This window comes from Squalius cephalus, assembly GCF_949319135.1.
Source record: "Squalius cephalus genome assembly, chromosome: 7".
Taxonomy (NCBI): Eukaryota; Metazoa; Chordata; class Actinopteri; order Cypriniformes; family Leuciscidae; genus Squalius; species Squalius cephalus.
Genome location: NC_137128.1, coordinates 1,219,160 through 1,241,010, shown reverse-complemented (window position 1 = coordinate 1,241,010; position 21,851 = coordinate 1,219,160). Strand labels below are relative to the sequence as shown.

General features: G+C 41.8%; 1 protein-coding gene across 1 annotated transcript; it reads left to right on the top strand.

Moving 5' to 3' along the window:
* The first annotated feature begins 462 nt into the window (after positions 1–462).
* LOC307161584 (rano class II histocompatibility antigen, A beta chain-like) lies at positions 463–6,072 on the top strand. Its single transcript, XM_079876436.1, has 6 exons — positions 463–595; positions 2,846–3,121; positions 3,203–3,484; positions 4,364–4,496; positions 4,600–4,627; positions 4,756–6,072. The coding sequence occupies exons 1-4, from the start codon at positions 532–534 to the stop codon at positions 4,492–4,494; spliced, it is 753 nt and encodes a 250-aa protein (XP_079732562.1). The 5' UTR covers positions 463–531; the 3' UTR covers positions 4,495–4,496; positions 4,600–4,627; positions 4,756–6,072.
* The last annotated feature ends 15,779 nt before the right edge of the window (positions 6,073–21,851 follow it).

Sequence of the window (21,851 nt, the reverse complement as noted above, 5' to 3'; positions counted from 1 at the left end):
AGGTGGGTAATCTGGTAATACATCATACATGCGTGTGTGTTTATGTCGAATTGCCGTAAAGCAATTTGTGTTTCGCGCTCGTTCTTGTTCTCGTTCTCGCTTCTCACGAGACTTCCAATTTCTATCTTGCCGGGACGGTAGTCCCCAAGTTGCAAGGTTGGTTTTCCGCCTGGGAACGCTGGGGGGAGCGGGGAAAGTCACCAATATTACCAGAACAGGTTGTTTAACCATCCAAATGATTTCTAGACAGTTTTATTAAGTTAAAAAAGTTACCAAGTTCTCCTTTAAATTAGGGTTAGGGTTAGCACCACACCACAGCATAAAGGTAAGAACCATTAGAACTGTAGTTTAGAAATGAAAGCATGATATTGCCCAGCAACACTTGACTCATGTAGAAAGAGTCTCTGATTGGTCAGTGGTTTTAGACATTGATCACATTAACATGAACAGGGTATTGGCTATGTCAGTTGTGATAAAGTGTGTGTGTGTGTGTGTGTGTGTGTGTGTGTGTGTGTGTGTGTGTGTGTGAAGATGTCACTGCCAGGGCTCTTGAGTTTTCATTACATTCTGATGCTGTCTGTCCTCACTGGAGCAGGTGAGATTAACCAGCTTTACTAAAGACATTATAGCCATGACTCAAGTCTTTGTGTGAGAAATATAAGTCATTGTTCACTTCTGCAATTGAATTATTGATTAACTGAATTGAATCTAATGCTTCAGTTGAAGTTCAGCTTGTTTCCTACACACAGCAATTTTATGGCTTCTGAAGGCTTCAAATAGTCACATGGACCATGCACTTTTATGATACTTTATGATGCATTTGTGTCCTTTTTGGAGTTTCAGAGCTTTAGTCTTGAATATTATAGTTATTATATTTGAGCCTGGAATAAAGCGCTCGAGTCATATCTACTTTCTGATACCATTATTGTGTTTTTCCATACTTTTTGTTAAAAAAAAAAATTTACTTTATTAGTTGGGCTAGCAGTTTTTGTTGTGGTATCGAAGTACTTGAAGTGAACTTTAAATAATAAATGAAAAGGAAAGTTACATTTCAACTAAATTAACAACTTTTTTTACAACAAAAATGAACCATCACTGAACTTACTTCAGCTGGACTGTGGCGCTATTTTCTTCTAGAAACAAACTTTGCTGCATTTTTTTCCTGTTATCTCTGTAAAGCTGCTTTGAAACACTCTGTAGTGTAAAATGCGCTGTATAAATAAATGTGACTTGACTTCTTAAACTGTTAGTTATGAAGTGAAATGAAATATACTTTATTGTCCTTGGTAGGGAAATTTGTGATGGACTCCATAGCCAGCATTTCGACAAAACCTGATAGCTTACATTAAAACATTACACAAAATATACACATCATACACATAAAAATAAATAAAGTTCATGTTCAGCAGTCTAACTGAGATCGGTACAAGAGAGTCTTTGAACAGGTTCTGTCTAAAGCAGAGAGTTCTGCAGCTTCCTCGAGACGGTAGGAGTTCATGAGAGCGGTAGAGTACGTCAGATGGCTCGCTTAAAATCCTTTTGCCTCATTTAGTGTGTGAATTGCTCGTACTGAGTCTGAATACTAGGATAGTCTTTCAGTCCTATCATTTTCATTGAAGATCGAACAATATATAGTGACTTTGATTTTACAGAAAGATCACCATACCAAGTGTATCTAATCATATGTGAGGCCAGCAGGGGGCGCTCACCCTGGGGTCTGTGTGGGTCCTAGCGCCCCAGTGTAGCGACGGGGACACTATACTGTCAAAGAGCACCGTCCTGCGGATGAGACGTAAAACCGAGGTCCTGACTCTCTGTGGTCATTAAACATCCCATGGCACTTCTCGTAAAGAGCAGGGGTGTAACCCCGGTGTCCTGGCCACATCCCACCCACTGGCCCTTGCCAATCATGGCCTCCTAATAACCCCCTTACATTGCATTGGCTCTATATGTAAGAGATTTGTTTATATGTACTCCTAAGTACTTGTATGATCGCACCCGTGTGATTCCTTGATTATGAACAACTATGGGCATATGATCTCCAATGCCCTTGGGATCAAAAATGATTTCCTCCGTTTTCTTAGTATTCACTATTAGAAAATGAACATCAGACCAGTCTACAAATGAATTAATCTCAGAATAAAAAATAGAAGAGGAATCTTGTTTTTTCAGCAGACTTAAATGACTGTATCATCTGACTTCTTCATAATGTAGTTGTGTGAGTGCCTACTTGAGCACTCGTTAGTGTACAGCGTAAGAAGAGCTGGTGAGCTAACCCTGAGGAGCGCCAGTGCTGCAGCATTTCACTGGAGATAAACTGTTATTTACTTTGACTCTCTGAGTTCTGTTTGTTAAAAAGGCGTGATACCACTGTATAACTGTAGGATTTACATTTAACTGCTTTCAATTTCTAATTAAGAAATGTGTTTGAACAGTACTGACGGCTGAACTAAACTCAGTAAAAAGCACTCGTGCATAAGCATCAGGATCCTCAAGGTGCTTTAAAACCAAGTGCAACAAGCTATTGATAGCATCACCTGCTCTTTTTCCTTTCCTGTAAGCAAACTGGAGTGGATCTAAGTGACTATTAACATTTTCTCTTAACACCGATACTACACACTTCTCAAAACACTTCATCACCACTGATGTCAGACTTTGGATTTTACACGCAGCTCCTCAATTTTGTTCTGTAGAGATCTTACGTTGCTCATAATTATAGATGGTATAGATGTTTTAGTGATATGGATTGATATTGGACATTCCAGTAATAACAGCATCAGGCTGATGTGTTCAAGTGCTTGTGTTTTTATTGTTGAAATAATCTCATGAAGACATTATTTTTCAGCGGATGGCTATTATACTTACCGGTGGACACAATGCATCTACAGCTCCCCTGATCTCAGTGACATGGTGTTCATTGAAGGCTTCTACTTTAATAAATATCCATACGTAAAGTTCAACAGCACTGTGGGGAAGTTTGTGGGGTTTACTGAGTTTGGAGTGAAAACTGCAGAGAACTTTAACAAAGATCAAAGCTTATTACAGCAAATGAAGGCTCAAGTGGACGTGTTCTGCAGACCTAATGCTGAAATTACAGAAGCAGCCGTCTACAACAAAACAGGTACGGGACGCAAGGCTCACCCAGAACTCTTCTGTTAAACATCTTTAGGTGTAATTGAGTATGTGTCTCTTCTGGGTTCAGTGCAGCCGAAGGTGAAGCTCAGTTCAGTGACGCCGGGCGATAAAACACACCCAGCTCTGGTCATGTGCAGTGTGTACGACTTCTACCCTGAGCCGATTAAAGTGTCCTGGTTGCAGGACGGTGTAGTGGTGACGTCTGATGTGACCAACACTGAGGAGCTGCCGAATGGAGACTGGCTCTACCAGATCCACTCTGAGCTGGAATACACTCCTAAAGCTGGGCAGAAGATCTCCTGTGTGGTGGAGCACGCCAGCTTCAGCAAACCCATGATCTACGACTGGGGTAAGAGAGAAGCCCTGCTGGCTCAGACCTCAGGACACACCAATGTAGAGTCAATTACACAATAATACAACACACGAGAATAGCTCGACCTGCTTTAACCTGTTATACTTTATTGTATTAACATACCAGGAACATATCAAAGCTCACATGAACTATATACAGACAGATGCCATGAAAACTGTCCACATATAAACAGAGAAAAAAGCGAAAACAAAACAACAACATAGAAGGGAGGGAGGGGAGGGAGGGGTGGGGGGGGGGGTGTTGAGTCCGTAGCAAAAGAAATCAAGAAGTCAGGGAGGTCAGTGATGTTTGCAATGTTCAAAAATGTTCCCATTTAAACTTTGACTATTCTGTAGTTACATCATGTACTAAGATCGACTGAAAATGAAAAGTTGCTATTTTCTAGGCCAATATGGCTATGAACTAAACTCTCATTCCTGCGTAATAATCAAGGACCTTTGCTGCCGTACCATGGGTGCAGCGGGCGCAATGAAATTACGCAGCGCCTACAAACTGAGTGGCGGTCACGTTGGAAGTTAGCTGGCTGGGGACTATTTTCAGGCGCTGCGTCATATCATTGCTGGACTCATGGCACGGCAGCAAAGGTCCTTGATTATTACGCAGGAATGAGAGGAGACCGGCTGAATGGATTCGAAAACGGTAAAACTCAATTGTTTAACTCTGGTGGAGTTGGAAAATGAGCTTATTTCCAAAAAAAGTGGAGTGAACCTTTAAAGTAACTCATAGTATCATTGTAGACGCTGAACAGACACGGGTACGAACTTTCACGTCATGCTTTAAAACTGCTTAATGCACAGCTAGCCATGGATGAACCCTTACTGTATTTAATGCTATTGTGATGTCTGTCTCTCACAGACCCCCCTGTCCCGGAGTTTGAGTTTAATATTCAACTATTGTTCACCATTGAAACTGCTGGACTGGTGCTGGGAATCCTCATAGCAGCTGCTGGATTCCTTTACTACAAGATAAGATCAGCTGGGCTGTAGAGGTGAGAGCGCGCCAGTGATAGAACTCAGTCCAGCTATGCAACACTTAACTATAAACATCATGGCATTTTATTTTTCAACTAATTACTCTTTTTATTTCGATAGAGAAGATCATAGTACCATGTTAATGATGGTAAGTTTGACATTTCACTCAGTTAATTGCATAACAGCATTTCTGTGTGATCAAACATTATCTTTACCAATAATGAAATACTGAATAATCAAGCTCAGTAACATGAATATTAATCCCACAAACCGCAGGTCCCCATTCTGACTGAAAGGAGCCTCATCATCTTCAACTATCCCACAGTCTAACTCTTGTTTCATAATAAACATGATGATGAAAACTGAATTAGAGCGTCGCACCTGATTCATGTTTCTGGGTAATGTTTCAGCACTATTGGCAGTAATGATGTCACTCGTGTCATGTCTTCTTGTGGTTTCTCCTGTTGCTTCCTCCACTCGACCCGTCTCTTCTTCTCCTTCTACATCTTTCACTCCTTCTCTTTCACCACCTCTTGTTCTTTCTCCACTTCCCACTAAAGTTAGTTTGCTCTGGGAACTCACATCCCCTTTTATAGCTCATTTTTATAGCCGTTTAAAATGCAGTTTAGTACATTGCATGTTCTGTGCATTACTGATCTAGCTGGAACCAGTTTGCTGGTAATTAAGATGTCATGTCTGACTGAGAATGTGAACAATGATAGAGTATTGTTTGCTGTGTTTGGGGAAATGGTACATACTGTATGGTTTTGTGTAAAACCAATAAAAAGCTGCAATTGTTTTTAGGAAGTGGGGTCACACTTTATATTAGGTGTCAATAACTACTATGTACTTGCATTAATAAATGAGTGCAATGAAGTTACTGTGTCCTTGTAGTGTTGCGAAGTGTTATTGTGGACTGCTATTGTGGAGGGGTACGGGTACGGCTAGGACAGGTTTGGGTTTAAGAGAGGCTTAAGAGCTCAACATGGAATTCATTTCTGTAATTACATCTTAATTACACAAACCAATTACAGTCTATGCAAGTATTTTATAAACAGAAGTATAATGTAAAAACATGTATGTACACAATTAGTGCATTGTAACAAATGGTTAATTTAAACTCACTTCATTCCCCCGGAAAACAAGAAATAATATCTTATCTAATTTTACTTATCTAGTAAATGCATCTTGATTTAAGAATTTTTAGATATTTGGACTGGAAACTAAGTAAGAAAAGCATATTTTGCAGTGCAGTGTACTGGGAGAAAACCACTGTGACATTCTCTAATTACTGCAGATTCAGTCATATGTAACATTTTAGCTTATATATTCTGTTTTAAATCGTTGGATTTATAAAAAGCATGTCATCAGCAATATGAAAGTGATTTTCTCAATACAGACTCATTGTAATGGTGTTTGTTATTATTTATGATGCCTGTCTATAATGACTCCTTATGGATTGGACACCGGTTTGCCTGTGTGTAAGTTTTAGCACTTTTCTAAACTGGTTTAACTTGATTGTTGCTTTGACAGGCTGATCATAAAACTGTTGTTTATACATTCCTGTAACACTCCTTAAATCTTCCTGTATTCAGTTTGTTTCCTGTTCTCTTCTTCCCTTTTGAGGTTCTTTATAGTTTTCAGTCTAGTTTGCTCAGTTCTGAAGAGGAGATAAAACACATCAACGCCACACAGAATGTCGGCGTTTCCACCCGTGGATTTGCACAACGCCACTGTCTACAACACATTGTGACATATATTATTGTGATATAAGGCTTTGTAAGAGACTTACAGAATGGAGACCAGCGGGACTCTGCCAGTGGGTGGCAGCACGTCACTGGTGGAAAAACTACGCTTTTATGAATTTCAAATATATTCCCTTTTCAATAGTACATCGCAAATATACTTACAAAAAAACTGAACCATCTTTAAATGTATAAAAAGTATATTGGCATCATGCTTTTACCCATTTTCCCAATTCTACTTTTAACAAACTTTAAAATATAAGTATAATAAGTAAATATAAGCAAAATATGCCTAAATAACCAGCAGTGGTAGTGGTGATTGATGAACTGTGTGTGTGTGTGTGTGTGTGTGTGTGTGTGTGTGTGTGTGTGTGTGTGTGTGTGTGTGTGTGTGTCGAGCTCCTGGTTATGGTTTGTGTAATGCGTTCATGCAAACACGCGAGTACAGATGAATGTTTAAATCTGTTTGTTGAATTGCGGGTGGTACTTCTGATGTTCATACATCTTAGTTTTGCACAATTAATCAATAGAAATGTGTTAAGTATGATTAGGCACGCTAGTACAATATTTTACAGTTTTTGCCCGTTGCTTGAACACATTTTGCAAAACTTCGCTCATTGTGCCAAAACTCAACACACAAGTAAACATGACACAACACCGGGAAATATACCATTCACATCTGTGTCAAATTTAAACTCTGTTATCAAAACATTCCTTTGTCAAAATGTAACTCTGATGACAAAATGACACATACTTGCATCATATGCATACACTTTCAGATCAGGGGGAACACACTAGTCTACTTTATATAAAACACTGCAGTCTTTGATTTTCACTGTTTGTTCAGAAGGCATATTTTCAGGAGGCACATTTTCAAACAACCAAAAATTGACTTTGGCCCCGTCGTCTTGTTTTGCTCAGGTCGAATCCAGCTTCATCAATGAAAGTGAATTCATGAGCTGTGCAGCTCCATATGGCCAAGATTCTCTGTAACAAAAAAAACATATTACTGTACTACAGTGCTACACATACAGAATAGAGTGCGGATCGGGCCGAATTTTTCTGTCCGAGCCCGGCCCGCGTCCGACAGAGCAGTAACCGAACCCGACCCGAGCCCGACAGGCATAAAGATATTTATGTCCGAGCCCGACCCGAGACCGACAGTTACAGTTTTTGCCCGTTGCTTGAATACATTTTGCAAAACTTCGCTCATTGTGTCAAAACTCTACACACAAGTAAACATGACACAACACTGGGAAATATACCATTCACATCTCTGTCAAATTGAAACTCTACTATCAAAACCTAACATTCCTTTGTCAAAATGTAACTCTGATGACAAAATGACACATACTTGCATCATATGCATACACTTTCAGATCAGGGGGAACACACTAGTCTACTTTATATAAAACACTGCCGTCTTTGATTTTCACTATTTATTCAGAAGGCATATTTTCAGGAGGCACATTTTCAAACAACCAAAAATTGTGGAAAAAAAAAATTTGTCCACAATTACCCTTTGGCCAATTACATTACGACCCCGGCGTCTTGTTTTGCTCAGGTCGAATCCAGCTTCATCAATGAAAATGAATTCATGAGCTGTGCAGCTCCATATGGCCAAGATTCTCTGTAACAAAACAAACAAAAAAAACATATTACTGTACTACAGTGCTACACATACAGAACCCTCACCCCATCACACAGGTACCCGTGTAGCTCTCCGAATGGATCCATGTGGTACTGATATGGTACTTCAGCTGCTACTGGATTTCACCAATACTGTATTGTAAATGTAAAGGACAGTTACACTTACCCGTACATATTCAGCTCGAAGTCCTTTGACCCTGACACTGTTCCTCTCAAATGGGACCCTGTAGAGCTGCTTCATGGTGATGTTGTGTTTTCCCAAGATTTGTCTGATGGTGGTGATGCTCACATGGTTTATGTTGTTGAACACTTGCCTGTCTGCAAGTATTTTCTGTCGTAGCTGGTGGAGATGGATGGCATTGTCTGCCCTCACTAGGTCCACAACGGCAAGTTCCTGCTGTTGTGTGAACAGGCGTTGGCGTCCTCCCCCAGAAGGTCTTCTAGTCATTCTAGAGAAATACAACCACAAATTGTCATCGGTTTGCTTCTTTTTCTTACAGTACTTTACTGTATATACTGTATCATCCACTGTACTGAAACATCTCAATATCAAGATATGTTTCACAAAAACTACCACTTTGGCTGCAAAAGGAGCATTAGCACCCTGCAATACCCTGTTGTTTTACATGATGTGGTAATGTGATATACTGTAGTACAGTGCTGTAAATACCATCTGAGTAGAGTAGAAGGTAGAGAGGTGAAGACATACCTGTTTTCTAGTCAGAATGCTCTTACAGATGCCACTGTGAAGCGGCTTAGGTGTGGGTGGACTCTCTGCCCAGCCCCATGGTTGATGACATGGTCCACCAAAGTTGCTCTTATATCATGAGAAATAGGGGTCCGTGCATGGCCTCTTCGGCCTTGACCTTGTCCTCCTCATCCTCTTCCTCCTCCTCCTCCTCCTCCTCCTCCTCCTCCTCCTCATCATCATCATCATCATCATCATCATCCTCATCATCATCCTCATCATCCTCTTCCTCTTCCTCTGCCTCTTGCTCTCCCTCCATCCATGCTTGCAAAGTTCTTGAAATGGCTAAACTGAGGGCTTTTTGTAGCTGGCTGATTGGTGTTCAGTTTTGCAAGTAAGTGTCTTCATGTGTGTATTTGAGTGGTTGCAATTACCCAATGTGTTTTGTATTTTGGATACATGTGTTTTCCAAATGGCACCCTGAGATTTCATTTTTGAACGAAGTGTCTTATGTATGAAATAGAGTGTAGTATGCAGGACCAAGTGTGTTGCATAAAGGAGTAAGCAGTGTTAATTTCGTTGACGAATAATTTTCGTCATTATTTTCGTCAACGACATTTTTTCACAGACGAAAACGAGACGATAACTAAATACAAACTAGTTTTGAATGACAAAAACTATGACGAAAATCTATTGACATTTTCGTCAACGAATAAAAACTAGACGAAAATGTTAGATAGTGACGATTTGGGAAGCGATCCGGTCTGATGTCCTGCATTTGTGGTAGATGCGCACATTTGTTCTGAGACGTGCTGATCTTCCCAGCTGCACACGGGTTGGCATGCGCTGCATGTCTCATCAAACTTAACATGTAAACGTCTGGGAGAATGAGTAGAGCAGACATGTAGATCTGAATAAGAGTGACGACGCAAAAAAGAGCTCTATTCGGTACGGTTTTCTGTGCGCACACACCCGACCCGCGAAGCGTGCAGCCACTCACATAGACACGCGTGCGAGTACGTAATTGAGCTCTCTTTCGTTTCTGAATCGACAAATACACACAACATTATGTCTAAATGTCCGTTTTTGAGAGTATTCACGTAAATAATGTGGGTTATGTCTTAAACAGTTGTGAATGTATCATGTGCATCAGTGCAATTGGATCCGCATGTCATTCGACATGATCCGATGTCTTAAAGTGACAGTTGGTAATAAATAATGCGGTCTGTGTCCTTAATATTGATCAAGCAACAAAAGAAAAAGAGAAAAGCATTCACTGCTCGTTAATAGCTTTAAAATAAGGATTAATTATATTTAATTCATACAAATAAATATGTCTGTTTGAAAGAATAGAGAATGATGCAAGTTATAAAGAATTCATACAGGCTATCATTCATTGAAAAAGAAGACTGTGTTTAGGAAAAGTGGTTTTATTTAATTTTAAGACATTTTTTAAGTTACAGTAGTTAAATCTGCATCTGTATTGCACGTTCAAACTTTAAATTCATTCATATTAGCAGGTTAATGTTTTCTCTGGGAGTAGCCTATATGGGTTTGGAAATTTTAGATAAATTCTAAATGAATGCATTTCAATTTAAACCCATTATATTTTAAATAAAAATTTGCTGTCAAAATGAACACTGGTGTGAGATTATCTTTTGTGAAAAAGATACAGTCAGTGTTTTTGACATTAAGAATAAAATAAAATACATGTTTTGTATTACAGCCGTTAAATCTGTGTATGTATTGCATATTCAAACCTTAATACCATTCCATAACAGACTGATGTAAACATTTAGTCAGGTCAACTGTCGCCTAGATTTAGTCGACTAAAATCTGCTAATATTTGTTCTACTAAAACAAAACTAGACTAAGACTAAAAGACTTAAGACTAGACTAAGACTAAAACTCTTATGATATTTAGTCGACTAAAACTAGACTAAAACTAAAAGATTTCAGATGACTAAAATGTGACTAAAACTAAATGGTGTGTTATTCAAAAGACTAAGACTAAGACTAAATCAGAATTTGCTGTCAAAATTAACACTGGGAGTAAGTGTGTTGCAGAATTGCAACTAGAGTGCAAAGCAGCACTTTTGTTTAAGGTATGGGTACATGTGTTTGAGGTATGGTAACAAAAGCTTCAAGTTGTGTTACTTTAGTCTAAGCATGGGTATATAGTGTTCAAGCAATGGGCAAAAACTGTAATGTCGTGTGCGATTTCACGATTTTTGATTGTGGACGATTAAAGTGTCTCCACGATCCTCTTTTGAAGAAATATTGTATTCGGTTATTAAATAACCTTAATAATTTTGTCAATAGTTTGTATTATATTTCCCCAGTAGTTTTCAAGTTCCGAACAAGTCCAAAACATATGCAATAATGTACCAACCTCTGATTTACATCTAGGACAACATTCTGAATATGAATCCCTCTAATCTTGTGTAATCGTTCAGGTGTATAATATACCCTGTATATAATATTAAACTGTATTAATCTATGTCTACTGTTATTGTCACAGTGTCTGTTGTGTTCCACTGGGTGTCACTAGAGGTCCCTTCCCAGTCTCCATTCTTCCTGGAACCACATTTCCCATGATTCCTTGTTTGTTCCCATCACTTGATTACACCCAGCTGTTCCCATTTATGTTGTTAGTGTCTGTGCATAAATACCCTGTTGTGTTAGTTCATGTCACGGAGTCATTATTGTATGTCACTCGTCAACGCTAAGGTCTGTTTTCAAGTCTGTTCTCGTTGTTGTTCTTGCTTGTTTTGTGTTATTGTTTATTGGACTGATTAAATGGATTTCGACCCTGGCATGGATGACTACGATTCTAATTACTTTGATTTTGACCTTTGCATGGATGACGACGAGTTGGATTGCCCTGATTACCATGTTGCTGCGTTTGGATCCACCAATTTTTCCGCTAGCGATCGTGACAGTTATATGAAAATGTTAAAGCATTTTTACAGATGAATTCCCAGGTATCTTGTTCAAAAGTACATTCTACATCTTTTTCCCATTTATGTCTATGTAGTGAAGTGCTGCTGTTGGGTAGCACCTCGTTTGCATGTGTTGACTCCGCCCTAGAGGCCCGCAGGTAATCAGCGTCTGATTCATACGGGTATATCAAGGTGGCTGTTTGGCCACCGGACATTGCGTTGATGTGTGACTGTTTCGCTGGCGCGTCATTTCTCTGCGTTCATCCTGGCTGGAGTTGCCGTGCGGTTTGTGGATAAGCACATGTGGTGCTGAGTGTTTGCAGTCGTTGTGTTTTCATTCTGGCTGGAGGTGCTGTGTGGCTTGTGGAGAAGCGCGTGTTCAAGCTGAGTGTTTACAGTGGTTGGTGAACGCGCGCCGTTTGCCGTATACAAACGCACGTCATACTACTACAATAATCATCGCTGTTGTATTGCTGTTTGGCTTTCTGCTCGCCTTGGTATTATTTGGTTCTCACTCTGTTGCTGCTGGACGAATGACGCGATCGCCGCATGTTGGTGAATGAATCTGCTGTTATAAAAGTACGTGAAGACTGCTGCTCGGATTGGGACTTTCATTGCTGCTGTTTTGTTCCCAATATCTTTTACTTTTGTTTATTGTTTTATTTCAATAATCTGCTGGCCAGTAGTGGCTCTCATGTGAGCACGCTCAGCATTTAGTATATTTTTGAGTTAGTTTGCTTTAGGCTATTATTGGGATAACTCAACTGCATTATTTTGTTTGTTTTTGATTTCTTATGGGTTTGCCCTGTATTTCTTTTGTGAATAATATTTGCATTACTTAATAATTTTGTGAGTGATCCTCAGCCTGTCAGAGGAAAGAGGGTTGTGGGTGTGAGCCGGCCTGTGAAGCTGGGACAGGCTGGTGACTGTAAACCAATGCACTGAAAACCTTACTGAAGCCCATAACTGCAGGTTTGAGTGCATCATATATTTTGTTTTGTGATATTGGGTATCGTGGTTGTGCCTTGTAAATTAGAATTCATGTAAACTATTTATTTTGTTGTAATTTGTTTTTCTTGTCTTTCAGGCACTGTGAGTCCGGAGCAGGAGAGCTAGTTGCTCTATTTGGGTGGTGGGGCCTGATGCACCGTGTGTGTGTGGTCTATAGCCTATAGTGATTGATCTTGGTTGATGTGAGGGTGCAGTGTAGTGCACGTGTTTGTGCTTCTCGACCATTGCTGATGTGGAGAAGTTTGTCGCTAGCTCATCCTGCTTCCGGTAATCACAAGTCCTGATAAGTCTGTATTGTTAGTGTGTGTGTGTGTGTGTGTGTGTGTGTGTGTGTGTGTGTATGTGCGTGTGTATGTGCGTGTGGAGTGATGATTGATCCCAATTGCCGCATATTTTAATATTTTACATTTGTCCAATAAAGAATATTTTTGTATTTTCTTATACCCACGTCTCCAATTCCTTGTGTAAGGGAAACACCGAACCTGTGTGTCCTCATTAGGATACTTCTCTGGTTTAGTGACCAGGGTGGCGTAGTCGACTCTTCCTTAAACCTCTTTCCGTAATAAGAGGTTTAAGGAAGAGTCGACTACGCCACCCTGGTCACTAAACCAGAGAAGTATCCTAATGAGGACACACAGGTTCGTTGTTTCCCTTACACAAGGAATTGGAGACGTGGGTATAAGAAAATACAAAAATATTCTTTATTGGACAAATGTAAAATATTAAAATATGCGGCAATTGGGATCAATCATCACTCCACACGCACATACACACGCACATACACACACACACACACACACACACACACACACACACACACACACACACACACACACACACACACACACACACACACACAATAACAATACAGACTTATCAGGACTTGTGATTACCGGAAGCAGGATGAGCTAGCGACAAACTTCTCCACATCAGCAATGGTCGAGAAGCACAAACACGTGCACTACACTGCACCCTCACATCAACCAAGATCAATCACTATAGGCTATAGACCACACACACACGGTGCATCAGGCCCCACCACCCAAATAGAGCAACTAGCTCTCCTGCTCCGACTCACAGTGCCTGAAAGACAAGAAAAACAAATTACAACAAAAGAAATAGTTTACATGAATTCTAATTTACAAGGCACAACCACGATACCCAATATCACAAAACAAAATATATGATGCACTCAAACCTGCAGTTATGGGCTTCAGTAAGGTTTTCAGTGCATTGGTTTACAGTCACCAGCCTGTCCCAGCTTCACAGGCCGGCTCACACCCACAACCCTCTTTCCTCTGACAGGCTGAGGATCACTCACAAAATTATTAAGTAATGCAAATATTATTCACAAAAGAAATACAGGGCAAACCCATAAGAAATCAAAAACAAACAAAATAATGCAGTTGAGTTATCCCAATAATAGCCTAAAGCAAACTAACTCAAAAATATACTAAATGCTGAGCGTGCTCACATGAGAGCCACTACTGGCCAGCAGATTATTGAAATAAAACAATAAACAAAAGTAAAAGATATTGGGAACAAAACAGCAGCAATGAAAGTCCCAATCCGAGCAGCAGTCTTCACGTACTTTTATAACAGCAGATTCATTCACCAACATGCGGCGATCGCGTCATTCGTCCAGCAGCAACAGAGTGAGAACCAAATAATACCAAGGCGAGCAGAAAGCCAAACAGCAATACAACAGCGATGATTATTGTAGTAGTATGACGTGCGTTTGTATACGGCAAACGGCGCGCGTTCACCAACCACTGTAAACACTCAGCTTGAACACGCGCTTCTCCACAAGCCACACAGCACCTCCAGCCAGAATGAAAACACAACGACTGCAAACACTCAGCACCACATGTGCTTATCCACAAACCGCACGGCAACTCCAGCCAGGATGAACGCAGAGAAATGACGCGCCAGCGAAACAGTCACACATCAACGCAATGTCCGGTGGCCAAACAGCCACCTTGATATACCCGTATGAATCAGACGCTGATTACCTGCGGGCCTCTAGGGCGGAGTCAACACATGCAAACGAGGTGCTACCCAACAGCAGCACTTCACTACAATCTACCCCTCCCCTTTGCATCGTCGCCCCGACGATGGACTAACAACCAGTAACCATAGTGTTCAGGTCCAAGGTCTGAACACCACGGTTACAGAATGGGACACTGAAGGCACTATATTCGACAGGGGCCTAGGAAGATGATGGAGATTTGAGTGTCGACCAGCAGTCGCTCTTCCAGTCCTTCGCAAACCAACCTCGCTCTCCCCATGCCCATCTTCCGACCCAGCGGGTTCAGCCACCAAACTAATTTCAACCCCACTGTTCTCCTCAGGGATATTCACCCGTCCTATGGGGACCGGGTCCGAAGACCCTGCTGCCATTGGGGGAGCAATGTGCTCGGGTGGAACTAGACCTACACACTCGGGAACCCCTGCGAAGCTCTCAGGACACACCCTCACCAGATCCACTTCCTCTTCCTCCTCTTCCTGCAATACCACAGGAACGAAAGGATTACTCGAGTCACTGGGGAGCACAGGGCCCGAGGGACCCCTCTGGATCAGACTCTTCAGCTGGGAGCGGTGCACAGTTTTTACTGTATTCAGACTTCCCACTGGCGCTATGGTGTAAACGGCACCTCCCTCTCGAGGGGTTCTCACTACCTGGTAGGTGACTGAACTCCATAAATCATGAATCTTATGACGACCCCTTATCCCATAGTCACGGAGGTACACCAACTGGCCCTCAACAAGAGGTGCATCCTTTACCTGCTGATCGTGCTTTTCCTTACGCTTTGCGGCTACCATCTGTAAACGTTCCCGCGCTCCCTCAAACGCCACTTGCAGCCTGGTCTGATGTTCGATGACCCATTCATGCACCGTCCCTACCACTGGCTCCTGAACCCTACCCAACAGGAAGTCAACGGGCAATCGGGGTTCTTGACCAAACATTAAAAAATGTGGAGATTCCCCAGTGGCGTGATGAGGGGTGGTATTATAGGAAAAGAGGAGCTGAGGAAGACAAGACACCCAGTCCCTCTTTCTGGAAACAGGCAGTGTGCGCAACAGGTTGTGCAAGGTTCGATTAAAGCGCTCGCACTGGCCGTTACCGGCTGGGTGATAGGGTGTCGTGCGAGACTTACCCACTTCATACAGGCTGCAAAGCTGGCGGAGCAAAAGAGACTCAAAGTTTCGCCCCTGGTCAGAGTGGAGACGACTGGGAACCCCAAACTTATAGAACCACTCAGTTACTAAGGTCTGGGCTACCGTTTCTGCTCTCTGGTCCCTAGTCGGCACAGCAAGAGTGTATTTGCTAAACACATCGGTCATCACTAACACATTTTCCATTCCTGACCTAGAAGGTTCCAGCACCGTAAAATCTATGGCCAAGATTTCATTAGGCCTAGAGGCCAGCAAATGACCCATAAAGCTTTGAGCCAAGGGATGTGAATCTTTAGCTACCTGACATCGCTCACACTCCTGACACCACCGCTCTACGTCTGACGACAAGCCAGGCCAGTAACATCGTTGTCTGACTAATTCAGTGGTGCGCTTGATGCCCTGATGCCCGTGTTGTTGATGTAATTGCATGAGGACATCAGACCGCAACACAGCAGGCAGCAGTAACTGGCAGAGCTCCTCTCCACCGCTTGGACTTCTAACCCTACGATAGAGTACCCCCTCCTTCTCTACCAGGCGATCCCACTGATGGAGTAATGCCACGGCTGAAGCGGACATGCGTCGCCGCTCCTTAGGCCCAGGGCGGGCTTTATGCCTCCAAAAAGTCCAAACCTCAGAAATCACAGAGTCTTCCTCCTGCAACCGACGCAGATCCACCGATGAGTAACCAGGCATTGTGGTAACCGCACACTGTACTGCCTCAACAACTGGCTCTACCTCTACAGCTTGCCGTAATGACACCGGGACCCTAGTCCCCGGGAAGAATTTCCCTACTGACCCCGGCTCCGGTGGATTCTGCCGGGAAAGGGCGTCAGCGTTCTTATTACTCCTTCCGGATCTATACCGAATCTCAAAGTCGAAAGCCCCCAACTGGGAAGCCCAGCGCTGCTCCGCCGCCCCGAGCTTCGCAGAGGTCAGATGACTGAGAGGATTATTATCCGTAAAGACCACGCACTTGTTACCTAATAGATATTCTCTGAATTTCTCGGTCATGGCCCACTTGAGCGCAAGAAACTCCAACTTCATGGAGCTATAGTTATCCATGTTGCGCTCAGTGGGCCTAAGACTGCGACTTGCATATGCAATAGGACGTACCCTACCCTCATACTCCTGTGAGAGGACTGCTCCCAACCCTCCATGACTAGCGTCCACCTCCAGGATGAACGGCAAGGAGAAGTCTGCATATGCGAGCACCGGGGCCGTGGTTAACCTCCCTTTTAATTTCTCGAAGCCTGACTGGCACTGTTCATCCCAAGCACCCTCAAAACTTAACCCAGTTTGTTTCTTAGACTTCAGTTTCTCACGAGACAACTCAGCCACCAGCCTATGCAGAGGGGCTGCCAATTTAGCAAACCCCTCCACAAAACGCCGGTAGTAACTGGCAAATCCGAGAAATGAGCGCAATTCAGTGACGTTAGATGGACGACGCCACTGAGCCACAGCTTCGATTTTACCAGGGTCGGTTGCAACACCCTGGGCAGATATAATATGGCCCAGATACCTCACCTCTGTCTGAAAAAACGAACATTTCTCCATCTTAACTTTCAGACTCTCGTGCTCCAACCGACTCAAGACCACCTCCAGCCTGGCGTAGTCGGCAGGATTTCCTTTTTTTTGCACTAAAATTGAGAGACGTGGATATATGCATTTTCTTTTTGCTTGTTTTTGTTTTTTTGTTTTTTATTAGGTATTGGGAACGGGACAACAGCGATGATTATTGTAGTAGTATGACGTGCGTTTGTATACGGCAAACGGCGCGCGTTCACCAACCACTGTAAACACTCAGCTTGAACACGCGCTTCTCCACAAGCCACACAGCACCTCCAGCCAGAATGAAAACACAACGACTGCAAACACTCAGCACCACATGTGCTTATCCACAAACCGCACGGCAACTCCAGCCAGGATGAACGCAGAGAAATGACGCGCCAGCGAAACAGTCACACATCAACGCAATGTCCGGTGGCCAAACAGCCACCTTGATATACCCGTATGAATCAGACGCTGATTACCTGCGGGCCTCTAGGGCGGAGTCAACACATGCAAACGAGGTGCTACCCAACAGCAGCACTTCACTACATCTAGAAGAGGATGAAATGGAGTATTGTTGTAAACTGGTAATAGCCATTTACATTTTTTTTTATCTCAAACCCCAATTTACAAGTGTGTCTAATAAACGGGTTATTATTGACACAAGTCAGGGACATGAATATAGCCTTGTCTAGAGGTATTTCCCCTGCATGATATTTTCCAATGTGCATCCATGCAGGCAGAGATGTGCTGTTCATCTGCCAAGACCATACCGCTCTCATTTGGGCTGCCAGAAATAAAGCAAAAAATCTGTGAGTTGTAATCCACCTTTTTTAAATGCCATATGTAATTTAAAAATTGCTTCTTTTTTTAAAAAAAATGCTTTTTAAATGCTTATCAAGCTTTTAAGAGTATTAAAAAACTTTATTGGGATAGAAACTGGAAGAGTTTGAAATTAATCTGTAAGACTGGAAATACTGGTTGAGGCCTGGTCTATGCTGGCTAATTAGCATTCGACCTCCCCCATACAACCTCACTTCCTCTCAGAAACAACTAAGAGCTCACACAAGAACATGGTTTAATGTGAACGTTTATCATTGACTGTTATGTTTTTGGTGTCATCTGAAATGTCTCAAAGTGAGTGGTACAGATATCTCATATCCAGATAGATCAAATAAAAGGAAATAATTTTTATAGAAGTTTAGAGAAAACTGGTTCAGAGATAAGGCCACCCCCTTTTGTTGGATAGAAGCCATTTTGAGGGTGGTCTCCCCCATGTCACCTGGTCAAGGGGATAAAGCAAGGTGTGCTCTCTCTCTCTGGGCTCTTCTTTGCTGGACATGGATTGAATAGGTGGTCTCTCCCTTTCCTCTCTCTCTCTCTCTCTCTCTCTCTCTCTCTCTCTCTCTCTCTCTCTCTCTCTCTCTCTCTCTGGTACAAGCTGGGTAAGATTATTTGGTGTAACCAATGTATAACCATGTTCTAGATATTTGAATTGATTGTGGAATTGATCTCTGTCAAGTTTTGTGTGTTTTCTGATTGACCACAGCTCTGCCCAAACTTGAAAACTGCTTTATCTCTGATAAACGCAAAGGACAACTCAAATCTGTTCACTTTATGATTTTTTATTTTCTTAAAGATGGTTTGATAGATTTGGGATGAAACAGAATAGGTTGATAACCTTTAAGATACACAAACAAAACATGAATTAGTTACAAATCAATCTCAATAACACTTTCTCAAAGTAACAATACAAAAATGGTACTGAATCCTCAAACCAAACAAAGTAATTTAGATCTCTAAACCTAGGATCTCTCTCTAATCTCTAAGCAATACACATGATCCCATAATTAAATGTATAATAATTAAACAATACACATGCTTAGAGTAATGTTACTTCTGTTAAGTTCTACATTCACATAATAAAGTCTGCACTATTTAATTTAAATTGCATGTTACAACCAAGTCATATACTCACAATTCACAAAAAGTCATATACTATATACAAAAAGTCATATACTGTAGAAGCATGAACTCAACACATTCAAACACATTTAATCCTACCAGTTGCGTCTTTGGTAAGGATGGCTGACGCGAAACAGTCGTTCCGAAGCTTTGCGAGATCCCGAAGCGCAGATGTGTCGAAACACTGAGCCGAAGCGTGATTCCAAACACCCATGTCACGTGACTATGACCAAACGAAGCCTCGGAGTGTTTCGCTAAGAGTTTCATCAGGTGTGGTCCGCCGAATCAGCGTTTGATTGGAACGGTCGGGAACAGACCACACAATTGCACATCTGTATAAAAGTGAAATAAACGCATTTTGACCTCGTGGGTTTTTGTGAGAGGAGTTTGACTTTGAGATAGCGGATTTTTGGTGATATAGTGCCATAGTGCGATTTGATTAGTTATAGGCAATTTAGGCTTACATTTAAATTTACACAACACATTGACTGATAGGCTAGAGACAGACAGAGAGTATACATATAGTGACACATTAATAGATACATAGATATAAATATATATAGACAGCTAGATTAATAGATAGATACATATAGATAGATTACATATAGCCTACATTTATAAATACATATAAAGATAGATACATATAGGCTATAGATAGATTATAGATACATATATAAATACATATATTATAGATAGATACATATCTATATACATAGATTATAGATACATATCTAGATACATAGATAGATTCATATAGATAGATAGATTTGGATAGATAGATAAAATGGAGGCTCCCCAGAAGAGATGCCACATCAACACCAGTAGAAACACAGGACAGTTTATGGGAACTTTTTGATACTCGCATCCATCAAACCCAGATGATACACAATGCTACAGCTGATGCCACAGTGGAAGTGAAAAAATACATCAACGATGCGTATTTCCCCAGAACTCATGATCCACTAACTTACTGAAAAGAGAGAGCAGTAGGCTAATCTTTCCTCATTTGTATGTCCTTGCTAAAAAATATATTTGTATGCCAGCAACAAGTGTCCCTTGTGAGAGGATTTTTTCAAAGGCTGGAGAAATTATCTGTATAAAAAGAAGTAGGCTAAGTCCTTCCACAGCAGAGAAATTAATATTTTTGAATAAAAATCTCTAAAAAAAGTGAGACACTGTGGCTTGATTTCTTTTATTAATATTAATTTTCATGACCAAAATAACATTATGCACAGTGAGGAGCCTATAGGTTAGAAGCTTCACATATTAGAAAATTATAATAATAAAAAAACAACACATTTCTTTAATGGCTCGTCAAGGTTGTTTCAGATCAACACCTGCAAGTGACCACTAGGTGTCACCGTTGAGACGGGTGTCGGATTGATTCGAAGCCTCGAAACAATATGGCACATTTGGTTCAACTGTTTCATTGCTTCACGAGGCCTCGATTTTGCCATCACTAGTCTTTGGATGATCAGGAGCTGTGGTCACAGTATCTTTCTTCGGGAACAGGTGAGAGAACCAACAGAGCTGTTACCAAACATTTTAATGCCATGCACTCCCCGTGGGTGCGCAGGTAAATATGGTCCCAAGAGCACTTCCTAGAAGTTGGTTCCACCAATTATGGTTGCATGGTTGCCCCCTGCAGTTTGGGAGTGCCCAGTACAACTTGTCCATGAATTGATACAACACCTCCCACTTGACCTCCTGGTTCTTCAACCCAAGGAGGTCACACCAGTACTGTGATATGTTGGATTTAGCTACTCCATTTTTGATCCTGTTGTTGCTGCTGCTCTTCAACTGGAAGCAGGACAACTATCCGTCTGACATCCCTGTGAAGAACTGCTGCAGGTATCTTGGTTGAATGTCTTTTCATCTTTTTGGTGGGCTTCACAGTTGCGACTGGGTAGCTGGGGAAGGATCGGAGATATACATCCCTTACAATTCCCTTCCTGTCAGTGTTGACGTCAATGACTCTGGCAAGCCTGAATTGACCTCTCAAGGCGTTCTGGTCAGCCAGCCAGATGACATCTCCAATTGCCACATTCCTGTGAGCTGTGTGCCACTTGGTCCGGACAAACAGGTTTGGTCCGGCTAACTGGCTCCATTTCCTCCAGAACCGGTCAACTTCTGTTTGGATGGTTCTTAATCTCTTGTAAGAGTATCCTTCAAAGTCAAAGGTCCCTGGATCTCCTCTGGGTCCAGTTCTTCCGAGCAGAAGTGAATTTGGGCTAATGTATTCTACACAGTCCTCCCGGCTCTGAGTCCTGGCATCAATAGGTCGTTCATTTGCGAGGTTAAAAGCCATATAAAGGAAAGTTTGAAACTCACCCCATGTGAAGACTCCATTACCCCCCAGATTGTGCAAAGCCCGCTTCACAGTCCGGACAGCAGCTTCAGCAGCTCCGTTTCTGTGAGGTGAGTCTGCTGGATGGATCTTCCAGCTCCATTCTGTGCCATGCTTGGAGACTTCATCTTCAAGCTTTGATTTCTCCAGTCGGTCCAGAAACATGTAGAGCTCTTTGAGGGCAGGTCTGGCTCCGACAAAGTTCTATCCAGGATCCGACCACAATTTCTTTGGATGTCCTCTCAGTGATATCTGAAATATTAAATTGTTACATGTGATTATTCTAACTCACTTTTAGT

Coding starts and splice junctions, on each gene's coding strand:
- LOC307161584 (XM_079876436.1), top strand. CDS start 532: ATGTCACTGCCAGGGCTCTTGAGTTTTCATTACATTCTGATGCTGTCT. Junction 596..2,845: donor GTCTGTCCTCACTGGAGCAG/GTGAGATTAACC, acceptor ATTATTTTTCAG/CGGATGGCTATTATACTTAC. Junction 3,485..4,363: donor ACCCATGATCTACGACTGGG/GTAAGAGAGAAG, acceptor TGTCTCTCACAG/ACCCCCCTGTCCCGGAGTTT.